Source organism: Micromys minutus, assembly GCF_963924665.1.
Source record: "Micromys minutus genome assembly, chromosome: 14".
NCBI classification, from domain to species: domain Eukaryota; kingdom Metazoa; phylum Chordata; class Mammalia; order Rodentia; family Muridae; genus Micromys; species Micromys minutus.
Window position 1 is genome coordinate 29,263,137 of NC_137983.1, and position 26,611 is coordinate 29,289,747.

The following is a 26,611-nucleotide window of genomic DNA, read 5'->3' on the forward strand; positions in this document are numbered from 1 at the left end:
TTGATTTCTTTCTTACAGTGAAGTAATGTTAAGTTAAAGAAGGGGGAAGTAACCAGGCACAGTGGTACATGCCCATAATCCCAACTTGGAAAGCTGAGACAGAGGGACCACAGTTGAGTCTAACCTTGACTGCAGAGAGAGCTCAAGGCCAACATGGGTAACTTAGTCCCTGGCTCAAAGTAAAAACTGCCATCATGGCCAAATATGTCCTCAGTGATATAAGGCTTCTGAGTCTCAGAATTCAGTCCCCAGTGCAGGCAGGCAGACAGATCAAACAAGTTCTGTGATCCCACCAGCTAGCTACTTAGAGAGGCTGTCTTAGTGTTTTACTGCTATGAATAAACACCATGACCAAGGCAAGCCTTCTAAGGACAACATTTCATTGGGGCTGGCTTACAGGTTCAGAGGTTCCGTCCTTTATTATCAAGGTAGGAACATGGCAATGTTCAGGCAGGCCTGGTGCAGGAGTCTGAGTGTTTTACATCTTCACCTGAAGGCTGCTAGAAGACTGGATCCAAGGCAGCTAGGATGAGTCTTAAAGGCCACGCCCACAAAGACACGCCTACTCCAACAGGGCCACACTCACTCCAACAAGACCACACCTCCTAATAGTGCCACTCCCTGGGCCAGCCTTATTCAAACCATCACACAGCCTGAGACAACAAGACTGTCTCCAAAAGTAAAGGAGGTTTAGAGCTATAGCCTAGAGGTACAGCAAGAGCTTGCAAAGCATGTCCACAGCTCTGGTCAATCCCTAGGGGTACCAAGAATATTTTTTTAAATAGAAGGGATAGAAATATCCCCCAAAACAATCCACTTAGAAGCATCCTGGTGTTTGGCTTCTAAACCATTGGTCTGTGCTTTTTTTTTAAAAAAAATGCCTTTTAAATAACTTTTTGATGCCTTTCCCGTTAGTATCATAAACTTTGAATTTTCCTGTTCCCTATTGCCCTTTCTCTTTAAGTTTAGTACCTGCACAGTCTGTACTATGTTCCAGACATATGCTAGGGGCTAAGAGTAGAGTGGTCAGTGCTACAGGTCAGTGCTGAGGTGGACCTGTGGAGTGCAGCCCTATGACTTGAGGTGTACTCTGCCATTATCATCAGTGAACCCCACAGTGCTCGGACCATCTTTGTTCCGGGGAGGATGGGTTGGAGCTGTGGGAGGGGCCAGGCCAGAGCAGGTTGCTCTACCCATGTGCTGGGTGCAAATGGATGGCGGAGGTCCCTAGTGTACGCTCCTCTATTTGACTTAGCACTTTGGTTCTTGCTGGTGAATTATCATTCTGTTTGTCCCTTACAGTTTGACAACTTAAACGCTGCCCATGAAACCACTAAGCTGGAGATCGAAGCTAGCCACTCAGAGAAAGTGGAACTGCTGAGGAAGACCTATGAAGCCTCACTTTCAGGCAAGGCACATTTCCTGCTTCAGGAGAAGGGCAATGGAAAGGCATGATACTTACTAAAAGAAACTGACTCACAACCCTCCCTTGCACGAAATACCCTGTGGCATTTACTCAGCTAGCCTCTTGGTTTCTTTGTGCTTTGTTCATTGTTAGTGGATGCCCTTTTCCCTTAAGGATGCAAATAATGGTTAGTTAAAATTGCCAGGCCTTTAGGAAACAGGGCGAAGTTCCAAAGATTCTAAAACCCTTTTTGGTGGTGGTTGTGGTTGGTGTAGTTGCTGATTTAGGTCCCGGAAAAGTCAAGGCGTCAGCTTTGAGGACAAAGCCAGCAGTACAGTGGAGTGTCCACCATGAGTCAGCTAGAGCTCACAGAGTAGCCAGGGACATGTGTGGCTGAAATGGTTGTGGGACCTTTGGGAGAGACTTCCCATAAGAGACTGCGCCGTGGGAAGTCAGAGATGACGGTTGACGTATGCGCACAGTTAGTAAACATTGTCATCATCCTGCTGGGAAAGGGCTTAATTTTAGATTTCTGTTGTCTTCTGGACGGGGCCCCAATCCAGAGATTTTGAAAGTGTCCTTGGCCTCTGTGAGCATCAGGGTTTGGGGTCATTGTACCATAAATCTCTGCCCTACCTCGAAAAGCTGTTCTGAGAAGATGCTGCTTCCTTTAAAGAATCGAATCTCATGAATGGAAAGTAACATAAGCTGTAGACATCAGCTCCTGTGTCTAGATGCCAAGCTAGAGGGTAGTGATCTCATGGGGTGTTATTACCTTAGAAGAAAAAGAGCACAACAAAACCCCCTGTCTTCCAGAAATCAAGAAGAGCCATGAAATGGAAAAGAAGTCACTGGAGAATCTGCTTAACGAGAAGCAGGAATCACTAGAGGTGAGTGGAGAGCTCCTGGTGCCTTCGGATGGTGTGGACCGTACCTCTGCGCGCCTCCGGTCCTTTCCTGGTATCTGATGCTCCACGTGTTACTGTTTGTGTTTTAGAAACAAATCAATGATCTGAAGAGCGAGAACGACGCTTTAAATGAAAGGTTGAAATCAGAGGAACAGAAGCAACTGTCAAGAGAGAAGGCGAATTCAGTAAGTCGTGTGTCCTGCTGCCACTGGGTTTGCCTTCTGCTTGGTTGCCATTTCCAGTCAACTAATTCTTCGGCAGCTAGAGAGAGAGCAGTGGCTTGGAATCTTCTTAGTGCTGGTTGTATTAGTTTGCATTAACAGTTGATTTTTTTTTTAACATCTCCAAAAATGATTCGTAGACTGAAATGCAGACAGAGATCTAAGCAAATACCCATGGGGAACTGAGAAAAACCTAAAACTGGGAATATTTTTACAGTAACAACAACAAAAATTACCTTGTTGTGATATAGTTACATAACCAGAAACCTTGTAGCTTATTTGTGACATTGTCTGCTAGACACAAGGATCTAAGTTCCAGAATGTTCTTATCTCCCTGAGAGAGACTGGGCACCCATCAACAGCCAATCTTCTTTCTTCAAGCGCCTCCTGCCGTGAGCTAACCACTGCTCTACTTCCTGTTTCTGTGGGTTTGCTGGCTCAGAACCTTCCATATAGCCATGTGACACACAGCCTTTCACAGCTCTTCTCCACCCACTTAGCCTGATGTTGTCGGGTGTATCCCCGTGGCTACACATTTCTTTTTACAGAACATACATGCATACATACACAGACATGCAGTCAATTGCTCATATGCATAAAATAAAAGTAATTTTTTTAGAAGTTGACAGGAAACTGTGTGATTGTCCTCAAATGAATAAGAAAGGATTTATCTTAAGTTCTCCCAAAACCCTATTTAAAGGAACCACATGGAATTCTATTCCAAAGAGCCTGGATTTAAAGTTGCATGTGTGGTCTCTGTTTTGGGCCCTCTCCTGGCCTTTACAAAGCAGGTGACTTGACCCACAGAATGCATTTTCTCCTTTTGTGATGTAAAGAATTTGAAGTGGGAAAAAGCAAAGCCAAGTCTCCCTCAGGATTCCTCCTCCAGAAGGGAAGGTAGTTTTTGATTTAGGAGGTACTTTTCTGTCATCTTGAACACTGAATTCTGTGAGAGGAACTTTCATTCCACATCTGGCCAATAGGTCACACACACACATACACACACACACACACACACACACACACACACATACACACACACATACACACACACTGACAGAGCTGATTGAATCAAACTGTTGGGTGGCTCTGTTGAATTTTTCCATCAGACCAGGAGTGGGTTGTGGGGGCATTTCACAATGGTGGTATCATGAGTGTCAACTGGGAGATTGTGTGTGTGCTGAGGTAATGTATGGCTGCCCTAGAGCTAGGGCCAAGCCAATGTAATCATGATGAATGCAGTATCTACCATACTACATAACTGTGGGAAAATAAGTTTGTCTTCAGTACTATGACCAACGTGTTTGAGGTTAAAATAATCTAAATTCTTTGCTTTCTTGAAACTGCTATAAGAAGTTAAGCCAGGCATAGTGACTCATCTTTATAATTCTGGCACTGGGGAGCCCAGGAAAAGTGGATAGGTACAAATTAAAGGCCAGACTGAGCCGACGGAGTCCCGGGTCAGCCTGGCCTATAGAATGAGACCTTGTATAAAAGAGGACAAAAAAGGAAAAGAAACTTACATTTAGCTGGTCATGTCAGGGAATGCTTATAGTCCCAGCAATGGGAAGCTGAGGCAGAAGGATTACTGTAAATATCAAGTCAGTCTAGGTTTCAAAGCATGATTCTGAGTTTAAAGGGGGGGGGGGGAAGAAGTCACTTGCGGCTTGTTTCTCTAAGTCTTATCTGAGAATCAGAGGTTGGGCTGTGTAATATGTGAAGTAAGTCAGAGCAGTTATCTTAGTGTGTGTTCTTCAGAAACCCCCCCAGGTCATGTATCTGGAGCAAGAACTAGAAAGCCTGAAAGCTGTGCTAGAGATCAAGAACGAGAAGCTGCACCAGCAGGACATGAAGCTAATGAAGATGGAAAAGCTGGTACGTCTCCTAGATGACGGCGTGAGCACCTCCCGCGCATGCGTGGGTGTTCGTGGCCATGCGCGGTGGGGTTGCCGGGGGAAATGGGGCGGCAGAGCTTAGAGCTTTAGAACTGTGGGGTTGAGCTAACTTGTACTTACTGATATTTGGGAAGTACACAAAGGGTCAGAGTTGCATTTTTCTTTCCCAGACCTATTAAAAGCTTCATTGCTGCTTTCTAGAACATTTTTAAAAATAGAATGCATGCAAAGAAGAATTTAGTTTTGGAAATTAACAAGTTCACATTTCCGAAATCTGTGGGTCTTCACTGGCCCAATGAAAAAAAATTAATTATTCTAAAACCAGTATTGTAATGCAGCACTGACTCTGGGCAGGGCAGTGGGTATGTCAGTTAACTTCACTGGTACCATATGCTTTATTAGAATTCTGTATCTCTTTAGGAATCTGAATATGATGCAAAAATTGTGTGTTGATAAGATTAGCCCAGTTGGAAAACAGCAAGCATTGTTAAAACCACGATCAGAGTTTGAACCCACTCTGTGCTGTGTTTGAGGGGTGTGCCCGATGTGTACTGTGAGCCTTGGTCCAGCCCTGAAACTCAGAATCTGCCGCTGCGAGGATTTCTCAGCAGCTTTAAGTAACCCTCGCTGGCTGCTGCTTGCTGCACTTTGCTCCCAGCTGCCAACCACCCAGGGCTGCCTGTCTCCCCCACCCAGCTCTGGATGACTTTCCACGGCTGGAAGAAATGTCTCAAAGTTAGACTAGCCTTGGACAACAGGGAGCATAGAGGGTTCTGTTTGGCGTTTTGGTTTGGGGGATTTGGCTTAGTTTGGTGTTTTGTTTCCTAGAGGTAATTACCTGCTTTCTGAGGGAGGCAGTGCTTAAGGGAACACTTGGACATCATTTCACTTCAACAGGAAATGTGGGAGGAGGGTTCCTTCTTTTTTTTTTTTTATACACAGCCGAGTTTGAATCTGCCATAATGAAGAACGGAATTATGTCATTTGCAGAAATAATTGTTGGAGTCGGAGATTATCCTATTAAGTGAAAAGAGTCAGACCCAGAAAGACAAATATCATTTTCTCTCATTTGTGGAGCCGAGATGATAAATGAGACTGGGGGGGGGCATATTGGAAGATGATGGGGACTAGCAAAGGGAGAGAGGAATGGGAAATGGAGGGCAAACACAAAGTATATTATACACTTAAAAGATGGCATTGGGAAGACTCATTACTGTGTGCAGTAAATATGTGCTAATCATTTTTAAATGGTATACATATGTAGTGGCCAAAGATTAAAAAAAAAAAAAAAAAGCCAGTGGGCCTATCCAGTTTTAGCAACCAGACAGGAGCGTTTCTTAGATTCTGTACACTCAGAGTACAACAAACTTTAAAACCTCGTGTCGTGATCAGGTTGGTTACTTGTCCAGCTGTTTGGGGCTGCTTGACACATTACTATGGCTCAGCTGGGACTGAATGGTCACAAAGAGCCTTACTCCCACGTGGACACTTTGCGGGCTGGTGGGTTCAGGGGCCCCTCCTGGAATCGTGGCCTCTCAGGGATGATTGGAGTATTTCTCCTTGTGGGTTCTCCCAGTCAGAGAGAGTGTGGTGGCGGTTTGGGTGGCAGCTCTGATACAAAGGCACTCTCCAAGAGTTTACACTGGTTATGTCCTCTCAGCCCTAAAGTCTACCAATGGGTTTGGCCACCTTAAGTGTCTGGGGGCCAGCTGCAGTGACAGACTGAGAAACTGAGAGCTGCCCCTGCAGTCTGGTCTGTGGGCAAGCATGTGAAGGGAGGGCTCACTGGGGTTGGTTGAGTGCCGGCACAGTAAAGACCCCCAAATGCCTGTGGTGTGACAGACCAGGCCACACTATATTCTATGAATGGAACCAGAGTGTGAGTTCATCCGCATGGCTCTGGTAGTCACGATTCGGCTGGGTTCATGGTTGCTTTCTTGCCCACCATGAAGCATGCCGTCTTCCCAAGCCACTGAGGAATCCTCCCACTTGGCATTTTAAGTTCAGCCCAGTTCCAGTTTGAGAGGATGGGGGTCAGGATGGTAGCGGATACGTACAGCTGGGACTCTTCCCCTCCGCCCGTCTTGGGAGGTACCAGAAGTACAGGAAGTGGATTTTTTTTTTTTAAAGGAATGCACAAAACTCCTAGTTGTGAATAGGCCCAACCCTGTGCACACAGCAGGTCTTGGCAAAGGTCATCCTGTGACACATGTTCAGCAGTGATGACTCAGGAAACCCAGTTAATAATGTGTTGCTCCATCTCCCATTCATACACCTGAACTTATCAGATCTCAAGCAATACAAAGCCCTGCTGTAAAAGTACAGACACATTTTAATTTCTATTGACAGTTCTGTTTTGTGTCACAGCGGGAAGAGGCGTCATAGTGGTTCCAGTAGGCATCACCCTCCTGTTTTTACCTGAAGGGAGGTTGCTGTGACAATGGGTACACTTGTTACCACTGCTGTGTTGTATACTTTGCAGCTCCAGGCTTTTAGGGAAAATAGAAACACTTAGTGTATTGGGGTTCTTCTCTAAAGGAACAGAGCTGACGCAGTGATATATTAAAGGAAGATTTGCTAGATTGGATTACATGTAATATCAGAGACAGCAACAGGGCGCATGAGCTACCAGTGAGAATAAGGGCCAGGCAGCAAAGGACAGAGTCAAAAGCTCCTTTCTTCTGCTTCCTTCTGGCTGAGTCACTACCAGATGGTAGGGTTCACATTTAGGCAATCAAGCTGACTTCCCAGAGGCACACCCACGGGCCAGCCTGATGTATAGACAGTCTTTCATTGGCTTTCTTCTTAGGTAATTCTAAGGTGGTGTCAGGTTGGCAAATTAACCATCTACAGGTTTGCTCGGACAGCTAGCTCTGTCAGTGATGAGCTCTGTGACATTAAAGATCAAGCTTTTTACCTCTGAGAACAAAGCTTTGGTAGAATAATGTTTCAAGGCCAGTTGCCACGTTTTTTTTTTTTTTTTTATTCCAAGTTTCCCCAGGTTGTGTTTTTACCTTGAAAAGCATTTCAAGTTGTTTCTCCCCGCCCTCCCTGTTTCATTTTTATTTTTCATTCTGTAGATGTTTTTAAAGAAGGCTATTTCACCTGACTAGCTTGTCATGAACATTTTTCTGGACATAAGCATGTCTTAAAAACAAGAATTCCTGGGTGCTAGAATTCAAGTAGATAAGCCATAGCAGGGACTTGGGGTTAACACTGACCTCCATTAATTCTGAGCTCCAATGTGCCTCCTAAAGAAGCCATGAATCACTCCTTAGGAAAGGGAGTCAGGATGGGATCAGCTTGTCACCATGTTCTGTGACTTTAAATGCCTTTCACCTCTTACCTGATGAGTGTGTGAAAGTCAGAGCTGGGAAGACCAGCAGGACACATGTGTCCCCTGACCTGAGCAGGGGTGCTTTCTGCAGTCACTTCTTCACCTAACCTTACTGCGTCGAATCTCCATGTGGCCTTGTGGTGGTAAGTGCCGACACTAACCTGGAATAAATTGAAGGCTTTCTTCAGTATGACCAAGACCTATAGGTGCCTCCTATAGGTTCCTTCCTTCCTCTTCTCCTTCCTTCCTCCCTTTTCCCTTCTCTTACACTCCCTCCATCCCTAACTCCCCCTTTCCTCCTATTAAACTGCAGTGTTTGCTTTAGCACCTTGAGAAGAGGCCCAGCACCCATAGGTCACCTAGGCAGGACAGCAGCTCTCAGAGGGACATTCTGAAAGTGTGTCACCACTGGTCTGTACATAAAGGCAAGTCACTGTGCCTCTCGCTCAACCTGCAGACGGTATCGAGTATTGGGGATATGCTTAAGAAGCAAGAGGATTTATTTATTTGTTTATTTCTGACTATAAACCGTGTTTATACCAAGGTGGACAACAACACAGCATTGGTCGACAAGCTGAAGCGGTTCCAGCAGGAAAACGAGGAGTTAAAGGCTCGAATGGACAAACACATGGCCATCTCAAGGTAACTGCCAGAGTCTAGTTCCCTTTCCCACGTCCTTGAACATCTGCTGCCCCTTCTGGGTACGCTCCCTTACATTTCCCAGTAGGCAATGGGGCACCTCCTGGGCATGTGACAGAAGCACATGGGCAGTTCATGCTATTTACCAAGGTGCCCTAGACCCTCTCACCAGCCTCCAGCTCCCTGACTGTAATGCTAATCACATGTGAACAAAGAGCGGCCCTCAAGTTAAGACAGAAATGAAACAAGCCTTATGCAAGTGCCCCATTGCCTACTGGGAAATCTCCCCCAAACTGGAGCTGCCAGCAATTACTCATAGGGTTATTTATTTGGGTCAGGCTTGAGGTTCTGTAATTGGGGAGTTTTGTTTTTGTGGCGCACAGGCAGCCTGTGCCTCACACATACTAGGTAAGTCCCCTACCACCCAGCTGTAGGCTTCCCTGTAGTACCGGGTTTCTCAGCTTAAAATTCTATGACCCTTCTTATGCTGGTGGCCCACACCTTCCATTACAGCACTCTGGACTGCCTCAGCAGGGTTCAGAGTTCAAGGCCAGCCTGGTCATCAGAGAGGGTTCCCAGAGCGGCCAGAGCTACACAGAGAAACCCTGTCTCAAACAAACAACCAACAAAAAAACAAAAAACAAAAAACCTAACTAGGAACCTCTGTTTGGTCGATAACCCTGGGAGGCCTGCCCTTTTCTGAAGGGAAACGGGAGGAGTGGGTGTGTGAAAAGGAGGCGGGAGGGGAAACATGGTGAGGATAAAAAATATTTATGAGAGAAGAATTAGGAAAAAAATCGCTGACTCCGGACAAAAGCCTGTTTGTTCCCCCAGAGTAAGTTTCTTGAACCTTGGGATGTAAACAGTAGTGGTTACTTTGACTTTGACTCCACATGATCTCTGGGTTCTGTTTTCAAGGCAACTTTCCACAGAGCAGGCAGCGCTGCAGGAGTCCCTCGAGAAGGAGTCGAAGGTCAACAAGAGACTGTCCATGGAGAACGAGGAGCTGCTGTGGAAGCTGCACAACGGGGACCTGTGCAGCCCCAAGAGATCCCCGACCTCCTCAGCCATCCCTTTCCAGTCCCCCAGGAATTCGGGTTCCTTCTCCAGCCCCAGCATCTCACCCAGATGACGGTTTCTGAACACGGGAGGCTCTCTGGAGGCGCTGAGGCGCGGTTCTGCAGGACTGACCCTCTCCTGGGAACTAGCGCTGTGTGTCTTTCTGGAATGCCCACAGGACAACCGGAGAGCAGTAACCAACTGTAGCAGCTACTTACACATGGAGAGCTCCACAGGAAGACTTTTTACTCGGTCCAAAAGCCTCCAAGAGCATATTTTGGAACTGAAGTGGACATAGTTGCACAAAGCACTTACGGAACGAGGGAACCTTGTTCTCTGCCTTCCTTCACCTAAGCATAAGGGGGAAACTCTCAGGGGCCTATTGAGATAAAAGATTTATAACCTTTATAATGTTCTTCACCAGAGACACCTTCTTGTGATTTTTATTTCGGTCTGACTGTGGGGCAGGGGATGTGTGTGAGTGAAGTGGTGTACTGGTGTGTCACGTGACTGTCATAGCACCCACCCCCCTTCTGCTGTGTATTAAAAATCAACAGCTGAATACAGCTGGGCCTGTGTTAATCGGGTCATAATCTGCATACTCCTGTCGACAAAAGCCATAGAAGAGAAAGCAATAGTGCTTGAATTCTCCCAACTGGCCACAGTACTATGACACAGCAGGGCTAGGGTGAGACAGGAAAAGCCTTTGGTTTGTTGATGTCTGTGTGTTTCTGTTGTAGTTTTTCTGTGATCAGCATTATTTGTTAATACCAGTTTGATTTTTTTCCCTGTAGATTTTTATGAGCCTAATTACTATACTCTGATTCATTTTCTCAGGCTATGCACAAATGTAGTACCCTAATTTTTCTAAACACAAATCTGTATAAAGAATAAGGGGGCAGTACCAATGGATGTTTCTGACTTATTTTCCCCTTGATTCCAAGCTCTCTTCACAGATGCAATCCTCCATCTTTCTCCTTCCTGTTATTCTAAACTCTGCCTTTCCTTCGTCTTCCACGTAGAGCCACGGAGGCAATCCTACCTCCTACCTAACTACAGAGTGTGATTTTCCAGAGCCAGTTTATCTTTACCTATTTTGCAAACAAGCCAAGCTCTGGTTCCGACACTACGAAATTTTGGAAACTCTTAGGGGAAATCAATCAGTAAAGGCAGTTAGCATGTACTAATCCACACAAGCACTACATTAAGCCAACAATCCCATGTTGAATAGATCAAGAGAGTCTGAGCAGTAATGCTGACTTAGGCCTCTCTGAGCCTTCTTCCTGCCTTTGGAATGCAACAGGCAAGCCAGAGAGTGAGAAGTTATGGTTTATGCATTCGATTTTCAAATGTTCACTTACCATCTCCCCAGACTCCAAGACTTTTTGAAAGTTGGAAGGACAACTGTGGCTCCCCACCACCCGACCCATGAACATCCTTGTGCATGTCAGTATTTAGTAACCATGGTCAGTGATGGCCAAATAGCCTTATAGCAAGGACCGACTTAGGACACTAGAGGTGGATATCTGAGTCATCCTAGACCTCTAGACTACAGAGCTGAGTGATATTCATGATGCATGCTTCTTAGTGGTTATGTTTCAAGTCTCTTATCTCCAATAGCTTATGATGTGACCTTCCAAGTTTGCTCCTGATAAATAGGAATGTAGCTTCACTGCTACCTCCTGGAACATCTCTGCTCCTGGTCCCAAGTTGTTCTCAATGACGTGAGCCAAAGTCGGGTTTGTCATTTTTGCCCTAGTTATGGTAAAGTTTACATGATTACCTGTCATCCTTCATACCATTTAGATACCTGGGAAGTCAAATCTTACAGCAATTAAAACGCCTAAAGAGCTTAGAAGACAAGAGAAGATAGAGAGCATTTGAGGTTTGTTTTTGTTTTTTTAAACCAAATGTTTTATGTAGAATACAAAATTGTAGTTTATAGCAATGGAAAGTGTATTTTACTTCGATCTAATAAATAATGCTGGAATATTCAACATAAGAATGGCAGCCTCTGACATACTTTACTCTTCAAAGTGTTAGGTTATGTACACACCTTCCTATCCCTACTTAAGGAAGGAAGGCCCCTTAGTATATACTATTTTCAGGAACTTAGAACCCAATGCCAAATTTTTAGCGGCTAAAATTGACTCACGGAGCTTGAGTTTAAGGTCAAGCTTTTCAAAATTTAAATACATGTATCAGAGAACTAAACTTTGGCTAGTTTAAACAATTTCTTCTGCAAGGTGTAAGAAAATTGGTCTAAGTATTTTTGAAGACAGGTCTTAGCCAAAGCTGAATCTTCAATCTGTTTGTCTGTTTTGTCAAAGGCTAAACTGTTAACGGTGTGCGTGCAGTTATTTTGAATGGAGGAATTTAAAATCAGTACTGAGTGTGGCAATTTAATGTAAAATGATGTGATTTTTGATACCTTTATAAATGAACTCACGTTAGCTTTGATAAAGTGACATATCTAAGCATTTGACTCTTGAGTCGTTGCTTCTGAGTAAGCAGTTGAACTTGGTTCAGACATCAAACAGAACACTAGACATCAACACGTCCTCCAGGATGTACAAGCTAAATGAGACAACAAATAACTTAGCTCATTTTTTTAATAGAAAATCTTGCTCACTTAATAGAAATGATTGATACAAAGTTGTTGACATGTTTTCTTGGTATAAAACGTAGAAACATGGCTGAATCAAAATACACACTTTGTTAGAAAAGTTAAGACTTCTAATAATAGACTAACGACTTCCTTTTCATTTGGATGTCTGTCTGACCCACAAGCAGGGGTTAGCCCTTGGCTCCTCTAAAGCACCTCGAAGCTGTGTGTGCAGATGGGCATTCCGTTGGTTCACTGTTTGCCTTCCAAGTTAGGGAAACTCAACAGTGGTAGCTACTGTGGTCTGTCCTCGGAGATTCTGAGCTGTGCAGATGTAGTAGCCTGCGTTGATGGTCTCGAAGTCTTCCACGGTAATGACACTCTGGGATATTCTTGTGGTATGTCCCAGACCTCTTTGAATCAGTCTCCAGGTGTCTTGAATGGTCACAGGTCTTTCGTCCTGTGTATAAAGATGACACACAGACTGAAACCAGACTGGCAGCTGCTTCTCTCGGATTCAGCTCCCCTCTACCCCACTCACAGCACAAGCTCACCGGAGGCTTGAGTTTTTTTTTTTTTTTTAATTGCATAAAGTACTCAAGGCTGCCTTTTTTTCCCCAAGTGTGGTCTTGAATTTCAGGATGCTGTTTTTGTGATTTCTTTTTGCTTTTTATATGTAAAGTGAATTATTTGGGGCCTCTGTGGGGGACTGCTTAAGCATAAATAGATGCATAGAATCCTTTTCCATTGTATCATCCCCCCTCCCCCACTGCCAACTTTCACTGCAAATTGGTTCTTGTTTATGGAATTTAAGGTCAGAAGCCCCAAAGCACTGACTGTGTAAGTGAAGATGAGACTCCAATTTGGGAGAGAAAGGAAAGCAATTAGGCCAATGTTCCTTGAGCCTACAGAGGAGGCTAAGACATTGCCCTAGACAGTATGAGCATCAGTCCCAGAAGACGGTGACTTGTAAGATCTATTTCAGGCATTTGCGGCAATGAGAAGAGGGTTTTCTAAATCCACTTGATAAAGGGCATTATAATATTACTTAATGCTTTCTCTCCTAATAGCAAGAATGTCGAAGTGTGACAATGTATTTAAAGCAACAGACCTAGCATCTAGATGCTGGAAAGTTCTGCCCTCTGGGGCATTATCATTTTCCACCCATCACAGGCTTCCTAGAGTGTCTTGGGAGCGTCTCCTCTGGCAACAACGCTGGCAGCAGAGCTGTTTGTTTCAGTGTGCAGACCATGCACACAGTCTGAGGACTTCTTTTATAGAAGTCTATTTTTAAATGGATGCTGACCTCATGTCGCCTGGTGAGCAGGGTCTCTGTTTACATGCCCCCGTGGAGAATGTCTGCTCCAAAGCTTTGCACAGGCCTCGTGTGAGGATCCACGGCCTCTGGGTGCCTACTTTTCTCCCACTCATGTCTTTGAAGCTTTGTATACTGTGAAAGATTCCTGGAAGAGGTTAGAGCAGCCTAGCGTGGACCTAGAAGCCGATGGTTACAAGCTGAAATTCAGATGTAAGTAGCCTTACCCTTTCACGCTGCGGTCCCTAAGGAGGGGCACTGAAAGCCACACATACAAAGGCATCTTGGACAATTGCCTGGCATAGCCATCCATTCTTCCCCATCCCCCTCTTTTTCCTTGCGGACTGAAATACCGTAGAAGACACACATTCCCTGGCTCTTATAAACCTTGTGTGATCTCTCGGTAAGTGAGAGGGCTAGCCAAGGCTTGGGTATGGCACTTACCTTCTGCCCAGGAAAGATCCACCTGAATTCTACCTCAACATCAGGCTCCCCTAGGACTGTGCAGAGCACGCTGACGTCATCCCCACCTCTCACTTTGTTGGAGGAGGCCAAGATGGTTGTGGATGGAGGGCCGCTGGGAACTGGGAAACAAGAGTAATGAGACCCATCACTGATGGCAGAGGCCAACACACATTTTCTCTGCAGAGAGGACACCTTTGCTATAACATCACGAGGCCAGTGCTGGACACCCCTTTTGAGTGCCTCAGAACAGGGGTTCTCATCCTTCCCAGTGCTACTATCCTTTAACAAACAGGGTTCCTCATGCTGTGGTGACTCCCAACCATAAAATTATTTTTGCTGCTACTTCCTAACTGTAACTTTGCTGCTGTTACAAATCACAATTTATAAAGCCGTGTTTTCTGGTGATCTTACGGTGACCCCTGTGAAAGGATTGTTCAACCCCAATGGGGTAATGACCCATGGGTAGAGAAATGCTGCCTTCAAAGCCACCTCTGCCTCTCTACCTTGGTAATCCAGAAGTGGGTAGTCATCCAGAATTCAGTCACCCCACACCCCATGCTTGTGGTCAGGGGAGGAGCTAACAAGTTGACCAGGGTCATGTGAAGACAGTAAAAGTTTAGTAGCAGATGATACTAGGGAGAGAGTAAGTGAAAGATGGGCAGACATATACGTGACATCCATCAGAGGAGGTTCAAATATGCAAATGAGAAAACGTTTGCTTGCAGATCCGCACCGGTGCTACCCGTGTTTCCAGTGCCATATTCTTCCATCGTAAACAATTGAGGAGCATGTTTTTACTATGGTCAGGCCACTCAATTGGGTAATATTGATGGCAGCCTGGAGCAAGGAGCTGTGCTAGGAACTGGGACTGCAGGAACGAGCCAGACAGATGGTGCATTGAGCACTTGCAGCTAACACTCTAGCAGAGTGCGCAGCCACTAAGTAGGCAACTGTAATGCTTCATTTGAATCTGGAAGAAACCCAGGGTGAGCCTCAAGCATTTCCACAAAGCGATCAAAGACTGAGACAAGCAGCTAAAAAACTGTCTTGTCTCACTACTGAGCTGAGAGACACCATTTTCTGATCGGTCTGCGAGCTAAGATGAGGTGACTCAGGAAAGGACAGCAAGGCCAGAGCAGTGGCGCCAGCCACGCAAGGCCTGTCAGCACTTTGTGTTTCTGTAATTGGCTGAATGTATTGATCGGGACTGTAGTCAGCAACCGTGCAGAACATGGTCTGGAAGATGAAGTGGGCATTATTATGGGAGGAAGTTATTCTTAGTAGCCAGAGATGATTAATAGCTTAAATAATTGGATCATAGATTAAAAATAGATCTGAAACGAATGTAGCAAAGTTTGGCGGGAATACTTGTGGTGTGGCCATTCATACTAGGTGAGCAACCATTCCTGAGACAGAGGGCATGGGTGAGCCATGACTTCAGAATATACTGAGTTTGCTGATAGGCATGGGACTGGGGCATTGAGGGGCCGCTGGGCATATGAGTGCAGATGATACTTGGATACATGGTTCTTACCTCACAGACCTGGGCCATAGCTACACGTAGGAAATTATTAGTTCACAGCTATGGGTAGAAATGAGCTTTTCCACAAAGAGATTAAGGCACAAAGAAAGAAGGGTACCTTAAGTACTTCCACATTTAGAATCTGAAGGAAATGCTAGAGTGGTTCTTTAGTTTTCCTGAGACTTCAGGATCAGTCCCAAGTTCTGCCCCCAAAACAATGGGAGTGCAAAGAGGGGCTATAAAGATGGATTAGCAGTTAAGAGTACTCTCAGCTTTCCTAGAGGACCCAGCTTTGATTCCGAGCACCCAAGCCATTCCAGTCCCAAGTGATCCATTGGCCTCTTTGGGAAGTGCACACATTTAATCTCTATATAAATATATGTAGGCAAAGCATCTATATATATATATATATATATATATATATATATATATATGTAAATTAGCTATTTTTTCCAAATCATTAATAATCTGTTAATAAAATTTAAAAGAACTGGAAACCAACAGGGGCTGAGGTGAAAGATTTCACTGGAGAAAGAGTCTAGTCACGTGCTGTCTGTTGGACGTAATGACACTGGGTTCCTGAGGTCTCTGGCAAAGTTTGCTTTTATGATGTATGGAAGGAATAACCAATCACATGGGGAAGAAGGGAGGGTAAGATGAATCATGAAATACAAAGGTTTTCATTTCAGAGTATTTGCTATCTGTTGTGGAGAACAAGATGACCTCCATGGAGAATTGGAGACTTTCAAGCAAGATTATTAGAATCATTTACAATATTAGAAATCCTGGCATACCAAACAAGCTCCTTGGCAGAAAATGGAAGGAATTACTGAACCCAAATTCTGTCTTTAAAACTTGGGGGACACACCTCTGTCTACAGGGAAGCACCTTGACAGGGAGTTTATTTAGTACACACTCCCTATTCCCTCATAAGTGCAAGAGTTCTCAGAAGACACAAAGGTTATACCGGAGGGGTTACAGTGTAGTAGAAATCACTTTTCCCAGTTTTAGGGAACAGGGTACACTCTCCAGGAACAGGAGGAGGGAGGGAGGCAGGGTCAGGAGAATCTTGTCAGGGAAGGAAGGATTATGTGGTTCTGTAAATGATCTGCTCATTAGCCCAGCCCTGTGCCACCAACCTAGGGAGTGGTGAGCTGTAAAGAGGAGCGCCCGTGGTTAGAGCTGAGAGAGTGAGGGACGCGACCTACATGTGACCTACGTCCGACCAGTGCTTACTGATGTGTTCAAAGTTGAGGGCAGAATGGAGGTGGCTGATGAACAGGCCAACGGTTTCGGGGAGACTCTGAGGTCATCCTGAAAAGGTAGCAGCAAGAAAGACAACCGGCAAAGGATGACCGGAAGTGAAAAGCTAGCGGGAATCACAGCAGGCGCCATGGAGGAGCAGAGAGATATTGACAAAACATGAGCCAGGAGTGGGCACAGCCAGGACGCCAGCCCCAAGGTAGAAGGAAAGTGGTTGGTGATGCTAGAAGAGGCAAGACTGGGGGCGTGAGGGACTTGCTAATCAAACTCGGGCGGAATGAGAAAGAAGGATGTGGAGGATACAGTCATTAGCATCTCCCTCGCAACATGCAGGCAGTGGGAATCGAGGTTGGAAGACAAGGCAGACTCACCCTCTACATAGAGCAGCTGATACTTGACAGAGATCTGAGACTTGCCCCCGGCTTCCGCTTTGCAGTAGACCACGCCCTGGTGATCAGAATGAGGCTGAAGGTACACGAAGCCTCTCTTCATGTCGTACACAATGTCTGTTCCATTGGCAGGGATTTCTTTGGCGGGAAACTCCTGGTGGAGCGTGACTTTGGCTGACGGGGCTGTCACTCGACAAGGAACCACAGCCTGTCTGTCTGGGTTCAGGTAGACAACGTCAAAGTAACTGGGAGAAGGCACAAACAGCTCTCCTTTCTCTGCAGAGGAGAAGGACGTCTTATTAAAACCGGCACAAAGACAGGACAATACCCACAAGCACACTGGGTCTCTAAGAGAAGGGGATTGTGCTGCATCCTATAAGTTAGCAATAATTTAGATGCTATGGCCCCTAGAGGTTTGTGAGTTAAAGGCTTGGCTATTGGGAGTTACTTGGGTTTGGTGGGAGGGCTATAGGTCAGTAGATATGTGCTCTTGAAGATACTTGTAAGATACTGACCTTCTTTTCTCTCTCCCTGACTCCTGACAATGACACCCATATCAACACAGGACCAAAGACATGAAGTCAACTGGTCATGGACATGAACCTCTTAGGAAAATTAATTCTTTTAGGTGTTTTATCAGAGCTTTGGAAGGGTAACTTACCTACTTCCCATATCTCCTTAAAGGAAACAGTAAAGATGTTATTTCAACTTAGAACTGAAGCAAGGAAGGAGACAGATTTCCTTAAGTTAAAAATAAAGAGTTTGCTTTTATTATTTTTATAGGGTGTGTGTGTGTGATTTGTGTGAAGGCCAGAAGAAAATGTTAGATTCCCCTGGAGCTGTAGTTACCAGCCGTTGTGATCCACCTAATAGGGGTGCTTGGCTCTAAACTCAGGTCCTATGAAAGAACAGCAAATGCTCTTCCCTGCTGAGCCATCTTTCCAGCCCCATGAGAAACAATCACAAGACCTTGAACTGTTCTGAGCTTCTGTGTGGAGAATGATCCTCATAACCTAGAGCCAGAAACTGCTGTTCAGAGGGGCATTCCTTATACAGCCTGGGTCCTCTGGAATGATCATAACCATATCACTGTCCTCACACCTGAGGCTTGCCCTGCAGCTGTTTGTATTTTGATGTTAATTCCACTTCCCCAAAAAGGGCTGCCTAGCCACATACTCAGTGACTTCATCAGAACCTTCTCCCCATTTTTAATTTGTAAAATAAAGGTGAGAACCAGTGATTGGGCAGGGAAAGGGAAAGTGGGGAGAGAGGTAAAGGAGAGGGTTGAGGAGGAGGAGAAGGTGGTGGAGAAAGATGGAGCTAAAACACGTGGCCTGGAGAAACCACAGGTTATAAGGGGTTTCATAGCTGGGGAAATAGAGTAGTGTAGTGGTTAATCTGCTCAATCTAGGCACACAGCTTGTATTCATATTAACTGAGTTGTGTTTTCATTGAATGGGCTTATTTGGGTTGGAGAGGTTACTACAACAATGCCCAACACAGAACATAGAGTATATGCCAAAGCTAATGGAGGGGACGGGGATGGGGCAGAGGGAAACCTGCCTCTCTCTGTCACTCACACACTCCACCACCACCACCACCACCACCATCACCACGTCTGCAGTGCAGCAGGTCAGATTTTAAACCCTAAATGACATTCCTTTCTCATAGAAAGAAAGAAGTGAGAATTGTCTTACAAACATCTTCAGAACAGCAAAAGGATTCAGGGTTGGGATTTTGGGGCACGTGTTTATGTTGTTTGTTTGGTTTGGTGTGACACATTAAGTCCTTTGTTTTCTGGATTGTTCTGTAAAGGGATATTATAGTAATTGCTGAGAGAACTCTCTGGGGCTAATCACAGAACACTGGTTAAATTGTTTCCTGTGTTTCCCTTTCAATGTTCTGAAGCAAGCAATTATTCTTGGCTTTCTCACCAGCCTTCCATGTTGCCAGTGTATGATAATTCAGGTTAGATGTAGGATTCCTGGAAACAACATCAAAGGTCTTCAGGGGCAGAAGTTTTTTGGTTCCCTGGACCCAGTTCAGGAACACAGAATTGCTTCAATGGGAAAAAACTTAGTCTTCTTTGCCAAGCTCTACCCTAACCAGACTGGGTGGTTGTTACTTTGTAAATTGACTTTCCACCAGGGCTTCTGCTGTATCCAATATCCCTCTCATACAGAGAAAATCTATGTAGCCTTACCTGTGTTTTATCTCACTGTGCTTTAAAACCTCCATTTATAAAGAGTAAGTAATATTAAAGCCACATCGTTTGAGTGGCTGAGTGGAGCTCTGTGATAGGGCACTTGCCTGGGATGTGGATGGCCTACATTCAATCCCTACCACCGTGAGAAAATAATGAAGGAAGGAAACAAAACAGAACTCCCTGACTGTAGGATTGTAGAGGCAACTTTGGTTGTGAGGCTTGATGAATGAGTTACCTGCCCCACTTCGCAAAGCCTGTAGATTCAGAGAACAGCTTGAATTTCAAAATGCAAAATTAGTCTTATTGTCGGTTGTACAATGCATTCTTTGGGGGGGGGGATGAATCTATATCAGTTGCCTCAAAAATATTTGGAGAGCAGGGGTATGGTTCAATGGTAGAAAACTCTACTAACATGTGAAAGGCCCTGGGTTCAATACTCAGCATTACGTATAAACACACACACACACACACACACACACCCTTTTCTCCCCCCTCTCCTTTCCCTGTCGTCCCTCCCTCTCCACCTCCCCACCTCGGTAACGTCCATCTTTAAAAAGAAATGTGTTGAGGTTCCTTTAAAACATTATAGGTTACATGCCCCCTACAAATATGCTTGTATTCATCCATGCATCATATTGCTTTATAAATGAACACGTGGAGTTTTATCCTTTTAAAAGTCAAAGCTAACAGCCTATAAACTAAAATACAAATCACAGCACACTCAGTGTCTAGTAAAGCACTTATGAATGTGGTCTCCCCACATATGAAAACCATTGCCTAAGTATTTCCCTTTGGAATAGTGCTCCTCCTTGATCTGTCTGTGTGGTGGTTACACAAGTCTGTTCCTTTGAGGACAATTTATTGAGCTCTATACTTAGGATCTGAAGTTTTTCTTCATGTATGTTATACCTCCGTGTTGAGAGACAGAAAGCATGAGACTGGGTCTGGACAGGAGGAGATAAATATGGCAGTCCCTTATTATTCCGGATTAACAGCAGGCAGCACCCCCACCCAATGTGCAGTGTTTTCCAGGAAACTCTAGGAAAAACACAAACACAAAACAGGGCAGACGCTGCTCCATGTGGTAGCTGAAAACCATATGCTCTGTAGCAGCCCGTCTTGTGTTTTGAAAACCACGCACACTTCAAAAGACAAAGGCCCAAATCCTGTACTGAAAGTCTACCTGGACTTAGGGTGTGTTGTAAAACATCAAAATAGTATTACCTCTGCGTCCGTCTGTCAGTCTGCTCCCTCTGTCATTCTTTCTCTCTCCCTGGCCTTCCCCCTGTTTTTGTCTTTTGAGAGACAGGTTCTTATGTAAGCAGGCTGGTCCGTGAACTCACTATGTAGTAGCTAAGGATGATGCTGAACTTCTGGCCCTCCCACTTTTTCCTCCTGAAAGCTGGGATAAAAGGCATAACCTGGCTCTATATGATGCCCGGGGTAGAACAGAACCCAGGCCTTTGTGCGCCAGGCAAACACTCTACCCACTGAGCTATATCCCCAGCCTGGTCTTCTGAACAACTGGAGTGGCAGCTCTCCGCAAAGCTGTTGCCTGTACTCCAGATATGTTGTTCTTTCTAGCTGGGTTTCCTTGTCTGGGCTCAGTGGGAGAGGATGGGCCTAGCCTCTCAGAGACTTGATTTGCCAGGGTGGAGGGATACCCAGAGGGACATCAGAGGAGAAGGGGGGAGGGCTAGGGAGAAGGATTGTGGGAGGGGGCAATGAGCAAGATGTAAAGTGAATAAGTGATAAATAAATAAATAATAAATAAAAATAAATTTTACCTTGTCTCGGCAAAAAAAAAAAAAAAAAAAAAGTTTCCTCAAAGTTGAAATTGACATGGTTTAGCCCTCCTTTGGTTCACTTTGGGAAGTAAAGAAAGAGGAGCCACCTACAAAACTCACAGAGTATCTATGAACCCTATCAGCCGGTAACAGCTCCGGCAACATCCTCAGAGTGAAACCTCACGCTTTGAGAAGACACTGTAGTGCTAAGCTTGGGAAGGAATCTTCAGCCTGCAGTTGGAGTATGAAATCCATCCTCATCCAGAGTAACAAACTGTTATTCATCTTAATCGTTTGCCTTTTTTTACACTTGGCCATACAGCACAGCACAAAGGACAGACAGACAATTCTGGGTAGCATATCCCAAGATGAGACTCTTTCAGGACTTCCCGTGCAAGCCCATTAGAAAGTCTCGCACAGTTGTAGCTGTGCTAGTGAGGGGATCTGTCCACTGATCTCCTTCCTATTTTGTCCTAGGAAGCTCTTGGGGCATGATTGACACCTTAATGTACTACTCCACGCCCGGATCGCTAGAAGAATCATCTTGCCCTTTTAAACCTCAGCATCTGCATCATTTCCGTAACAAAGATAATGAATAAGAATAGAGTTAATTCCTTTCCTTGGGATGTCATAGAAGGAAGAATGAGATTCCTGCACTGGAGAATTGGCCCACTAATGTATCTTCTTGCCATGGAGGAGTTATTTGAGCAGGAAGGGTAACATACGTGAACTTGCTAATGCACTGATTAATGGCCGAGGGATAAGATCACTGGCTCATAGATAGAGTTCAGTCCAGACCTGCCGGGCAGATCAAGACTCAGGATTTAGACAAATCTCATGAGAGCCTCTGTCCAGAGACTTAAAAAGGGTTCTGATTTCTCCCGAGACTAACAGCACCAGGCAACAGAGTTGGCAAGATTCCTAAAAGTTGTCCCTGACCTTCGGGACTCGCTGCAGAACCTCATCCCGCTCTGTTGGGGCTCTCTGAAGTCCAAGGTGGGCGAAGGCTCAGAGCCAGCCTGCAACAGAAGCATAGGCTTTGCCTAGCCAACGAATCCTGCATCCTAGGGAAGGAGGGGCTCTCCACGGTGACCCACAGGCTTTCCCGCTTCCCCTCCTTGTCTCAGATGAGATAGCTATGGAGGTTCCAGCAGGTGCTGGTCTCAGGTCTCAGCACAGAGATGAGCAGCCACACCATGCAACTGTGGACCTCATCACGATGGAAATCTTTCTGCCTATGCAGGCCACTACTTCAATTCCTCGTGCCATAATTGAGCACCCCAACTGCAGCAAGGCAAGTGTGACTGAAGAAACGGAATGTTATACTTCATTTTAATATGTAATCATTGATTCACATGTAAGTCACTGACATCTGCATATTAATCACATTTGCATATAGTTGCATATTGGCGTGCATTTGCCAATATGCAATTACAAATTATCAATATTGTGCATTAATTATATAATTAAATGCATATAAATTGCATTTAAAATGCAGTCTAAGTGGCTACATGTGTCAAGTGGCCACCCTATTGGGCTGTATGACCCTGAATCAGATAGTCCTGTGTTCAAATCCTTTTACTATCTACCTGATATAGGACTTTAAGAATTTTCTTAATTTCTCCAAACCTCAAGTTTCACACCTGGAAAAGGAGCTCTGGAAGTAATATATGTATTTATATTCAAAGATTGTCATAATACTTACCGGAAACAATCCACACAGAAAAGCACTTAGCCCCGAGAGCATGAACAATAAAGGTTTTTTCACCCCACCCCCACCTTTACTTGGGGCTCTTCGTGCAATGGGAACTCCAGTTTGGAGGGAACCGCAACAGTTCAAGGAGTTCCGCCGTGAACCAAACTCATACCTGTGAAGAAGATATAGGTGGAACCGGTCCTGGCTTCGTCCCGTCGGCAGATGTAGCCATTGCACAGTTGCTCCCAGCAGCTGAATTCACCGGTGTCGGCTGCGGTGGAGTTGACCAGCATCAGCTGCCCATAGCGTTCACTCTGCTTCACGCTGGAATTTCAAGAGAGGTTGGGGCATCAGGGCAGGTCAGAGCCCAGCCAGGGGGCTTCTAGTCACCGGTTTCTACATCCATGCTTCCAAATGTAGATACCCCGCTGACCCGAAGTGACCTCTTAAATGGCAAACACAGCGAGAGCGTGTTTGGTGGGTGAAGGAAATAGAGTGCGAGTGGGGTGGCACGGAAAGGAAGCCTTTTCCTAAAAGGAAATAATAAACGACGATTGGTGTTTTCCACCACTGGAAATTCCCTCTGGCCACAAAGCTAGGGTTTCTAGAAGATCGGGGGGCCTTAGCATGCAGCCTTGCTAATTCAGCCAAAAAAAGCTGGGACTGCTGCTTGCCTTTAAAAGAAAGGGGCTTAGAGAACAACAACGTGGGGAGAGCACACAGAATTAGCCGGAGCTCCGGGCTTAAGCTTAGAATCTTGATAGATAGTGTATTATTATGTGAAAAATAGAGCATGTTTTCTCTGCTAAGCTGTGAGCTCTAGGTGTGGGGCACACACTCCTGGCTTGTGCTCTGGTCTCATCCTGCTATTCTGTTTTTATTTTTCCCCTGTGTTTTTTTTTTTTTTTCTTTTTTTTTTTTTTTTTTTATTTAGTTGACTGATGAGAGGGTCTGGAAAACTCCCCGATTTCTCCCTGGAATAAAGAGAGACGTTATTGTTGACTAGTAACATCAGCAAACTGTCCTGATAACCGTATCACCACAAAAACCCAGAAGTATGATCTTCATAATGGATAGTCCCCCGTGGTTCAGGAGCCCCCCAGCATGCAAGACCAAAATATACAGTTTTAATCCAAGCATTCGTCTCAGATACCCGAATGCTTCAGCGCTCTGCGGTCCACATAGCTTTCAGATGGAGTGGAAGGCCTCTTTTTCACCTTGCCATAGGATCAGTATGAGCGCAACTTTAAATTTAGCACATACAAAACGTCTGGGCATTGGGTCCTGCACACAGTCTTGCTCTAGCTCCCTGCTGGGTGGCTTAGTGTGCCCACCAGGCCTGCCAAGAGGAGGCTGCCCACTCCCACCTCTTCACCCGGTCTCCTTTAAACTAGACGGAAATCTCTCCTCCCTCAGGAAGCTTCTAATTACAATGGACTCAGGCATCTCCCCCACGTTCTCCTAATGAAGTAGTTGGCCCCTTGTTTTTCTGCCCCTCTGACACCCCTGGCTTCCTGTTATTACACTAGATGCTGGCGTGGAGAGAGACAGTGCCACACTTGTTTCATATTCTCAGAGGAGAAAAAAAAAAAATCTGTGCACAGTAAACTGTGTGGTCTCTTGAAATACAAGTGAATTAAAACGGAAGCACCTTTCAACACTGAGCATGTGAAATGTGCCAAGAAGCAGGCGCTGAGACTCCTATTCTGTAGAGTTTAGATAGAGTGCCCACCAAGGCCTATTGAAAGGAAAGAGAGATACCTGGTCATGAGGAAATCTAATCTTCCACGGGGCGCCAATGTTGTTAAAGGATGATGTCCCGGGTTTCGGCACCAATGTTAGGAAAAGGATGAAGAGAGTGGGGGGGGAGTATGGTCCATGGAGGTGTGGCAAGGCCTAGAGGCAAGGGGGATGCCTCTGGGGGATCCATGGTGGGAATCCCTTCCCCCTGAGGGACCATCCACACAGTGGTATAGTACAGAATAGAGTTTATTCAGGTTATGAGGGAGTTAAGAGGGTAGTAGAGGCAGAGAGAGAAGAGAGGAATAGAGGAGTAGAGGCCGGCCATGAGCACATGGAGAGAGATGGGGAAGGGAAGGGGAAGAGGAGGGGTAAGGGCTGGAGAGCAAGAGAGAAAGCAAGAGAACAAGAGGGGTGGACAAGCGGCCCCTTTTACAGTGTCAGGTCACTGGGGTGGAGCATACCTGGCTACGCCAGGTAACTGAGGGGTGGGGTATACCTGGCTGTTGCTAGGTAACCGAGGGGTGGGGTTTACAGAATCCCAACACCTATGAGACCCCAGCTCATGAGATTTAGAGGGGATGAGGTTACCCGTAAGCAATAAGGCCTAGTGGGAACTCTCTTTTCTTGTCACTGGTGCCTGAGGAGAGTGAGACCTTCACCCCCTTTCCCTGTCATTTTTATGACTTCCTAGACACGGGGGAAAAATGGCTTTGCCCCATGGTGTCCTGCCACCAGGATGTATCCCTATGGTTGCCATGATATGTCACCACGAGACCAAAGCAATGAGGTCAAACAGTCACGAACTCAAAGTTAAAAAGCTGTACGTCGAAATAATGATCCTATTTTTCCCATTAGTGTTGTTAGAGTAACGTAACGAGCTATTGTGAACGCTGCTGCCGCAGTAACAATGAACGTTACACACTCAGCACTGGACAGTGTGAGCAAATCAAGACCGGTGGTCTTGGAGGAGATTGCATCATGATAGAACTAACAGCCATGGAAAGTCCCAGGGATAATTGACCAGGTTCTCCCAATAAAAATGACATTCTCAAAGGGTGGGGTCAAGAGGCCGAAGGCCGCCTTGGAGGGGAGGCGAGACAAATGGGACTCGTCTAGCTGGAGGAGGAGGGGCCGTAGGGTATACAGTCCCCATTTCTAACCTCTGCAGGCACCAGAGGCACACACATGCAGGCCAAAACACTTGTACACATAAGATAAGTAAATCTTAGAAGAAAAAGAAGAGAAGGAGAAAAGGAAGAAGGAGGAGAAGGGGAAGAGACAATAGTTCATTTCAGAGGTTAAAAAATGGCAAAATAAAATGGAGTTTGGGGGTCTCCTTAGGATACCTGGCCCTGGCCACATGACATTTGGACACAGGAGCTTAGCAGAGCTCCAGCACCTTTTCCGGGCCTAGCATTTGTTTGCACGGTAAGGTAGTAGCCGAAAGGGTAAGAGGTCATTCCTACCAGGGAGCTAAGCAGACACATAAAAGCTAACCCTGGAGGATAACCTAGCCACCACCATAATCAGCATGCTGTATCTTTAGCAGACTGGGGGCAGAAGGAAGGAAATGCCCTGGAAAACATCTCTGCATATTTCCACCCCCTCTCCTATGCAGACCTCATCAAACAGGAAACAAATTATTTAAAAGGATTACAGTTTAAGTGCCTGGATTTAAAATGTCCATTTCTACCAGTTGTCTTGCATAGTCTTAGCATCGGACAGAGAGTAGGATCTGGCCAAATCTGCTGGGTGCTGAGCATATGCCATGATATGGTGAAAGGCAAGGCTGAACCCTGTAGAACCACTGTCTAAGCAGAGATGCTTCAACCAAAGCCCTTCTTTTCTCTTTTAACAACTCTTGTAACCACTGAACAACTGTGGTGGAGCAGGAAGAAGTGAGGGATGGGAGGTGGGAGTTAAAAAACCATTATCACAACAGAAGTACCTTTGAAAGGTGGGACACAAATATCAGGATGAACTTGGCCATAGCAGCTCTGGCCTAACACATTAGCTAATTTCAGGGATTTTGTTTTTCTTCTTTCAGACTGACACTTCCAGCCTGGGAGTAATGGGAAAAGGCCAGGATTCAAGGAATGCTAGTTCACTGTTCAAAATGTTTTGAGGGAACATTCGTTCAATGTTTGTGACCTCTT

At 45.4% G+C, this 26,611-nt stretch overlaps 2 protein-coding genes across 3 annotated transcripts in view; one reads left to right on the top strand and one right to left on the bottom strand.

Annotated features, from left to right (window-relative positions):
* The window catches only part of MTUS1 (microtubule associated scaffold protein 1), a gene marked incomplete at both ends in the record, with an annotated part of 130,581 nt that extends 118,640 nt beyond the window's left edge, over positions 1-11,941 (top strand). For both annotated transcript variants that reach the window (XM_080928694.1, XM_080928695.1), the window contains 6 exons: positions 1,303-1,408; positions 2,222-2,295; positions 2,403-2,498; positions 4,293-4,409; positions 8,311-8,408; positions 9,324-11,941. In XM_080928694.1, coding sequence (XP_080784820.1) covers positions 1,303-1,408; positions 2,222-2,295; positions 2,403-2,498; positions 4,293-4,409; positions 8,311-8,408; positions 9,324-9,537 — 705 coding nt within the window. The remainder of the gene's footprint in view (positions 1-1,302; positions 1,409-2,221; positions 2,296-2,402; positions 2,499-4,292; positions 4,410-8,310; positions 8,409-9,323) is intronic.
* A 227-nt stretch (positions 11,942-12,168) lies between these two features.
* The window catches only part of PDGFRL (platelet derived growth factor receptor like), a 47,198-nt gene continuing 32,755 nt past the window's right edge, over positions 12,169-26,611 (bottom strand). The window contains exons 3-6 of the mRNA XM_080928300.1: positions 22,885-23,036; positions 17,006-17,299; positions 13,829-13,968; positions 12,169-12,529 (exon numbers count right to left, since the gene is read on the bottom strand). Of these exons, the coding sequence (XP_080784426.1) occupies positions 12,341-12,529; positions 13,829-13,968; positions 17,006-17,299; positions 22,885-23,036 (775 nt within the window). The 3' untranslated portion in view covers positions 12,169-12,340. The remainder of the gene's footprint in view (positions 12,530-13,828; positions 13,969-17,005; positions 17,300-22,884; positions 23,037-26,611) is intronic.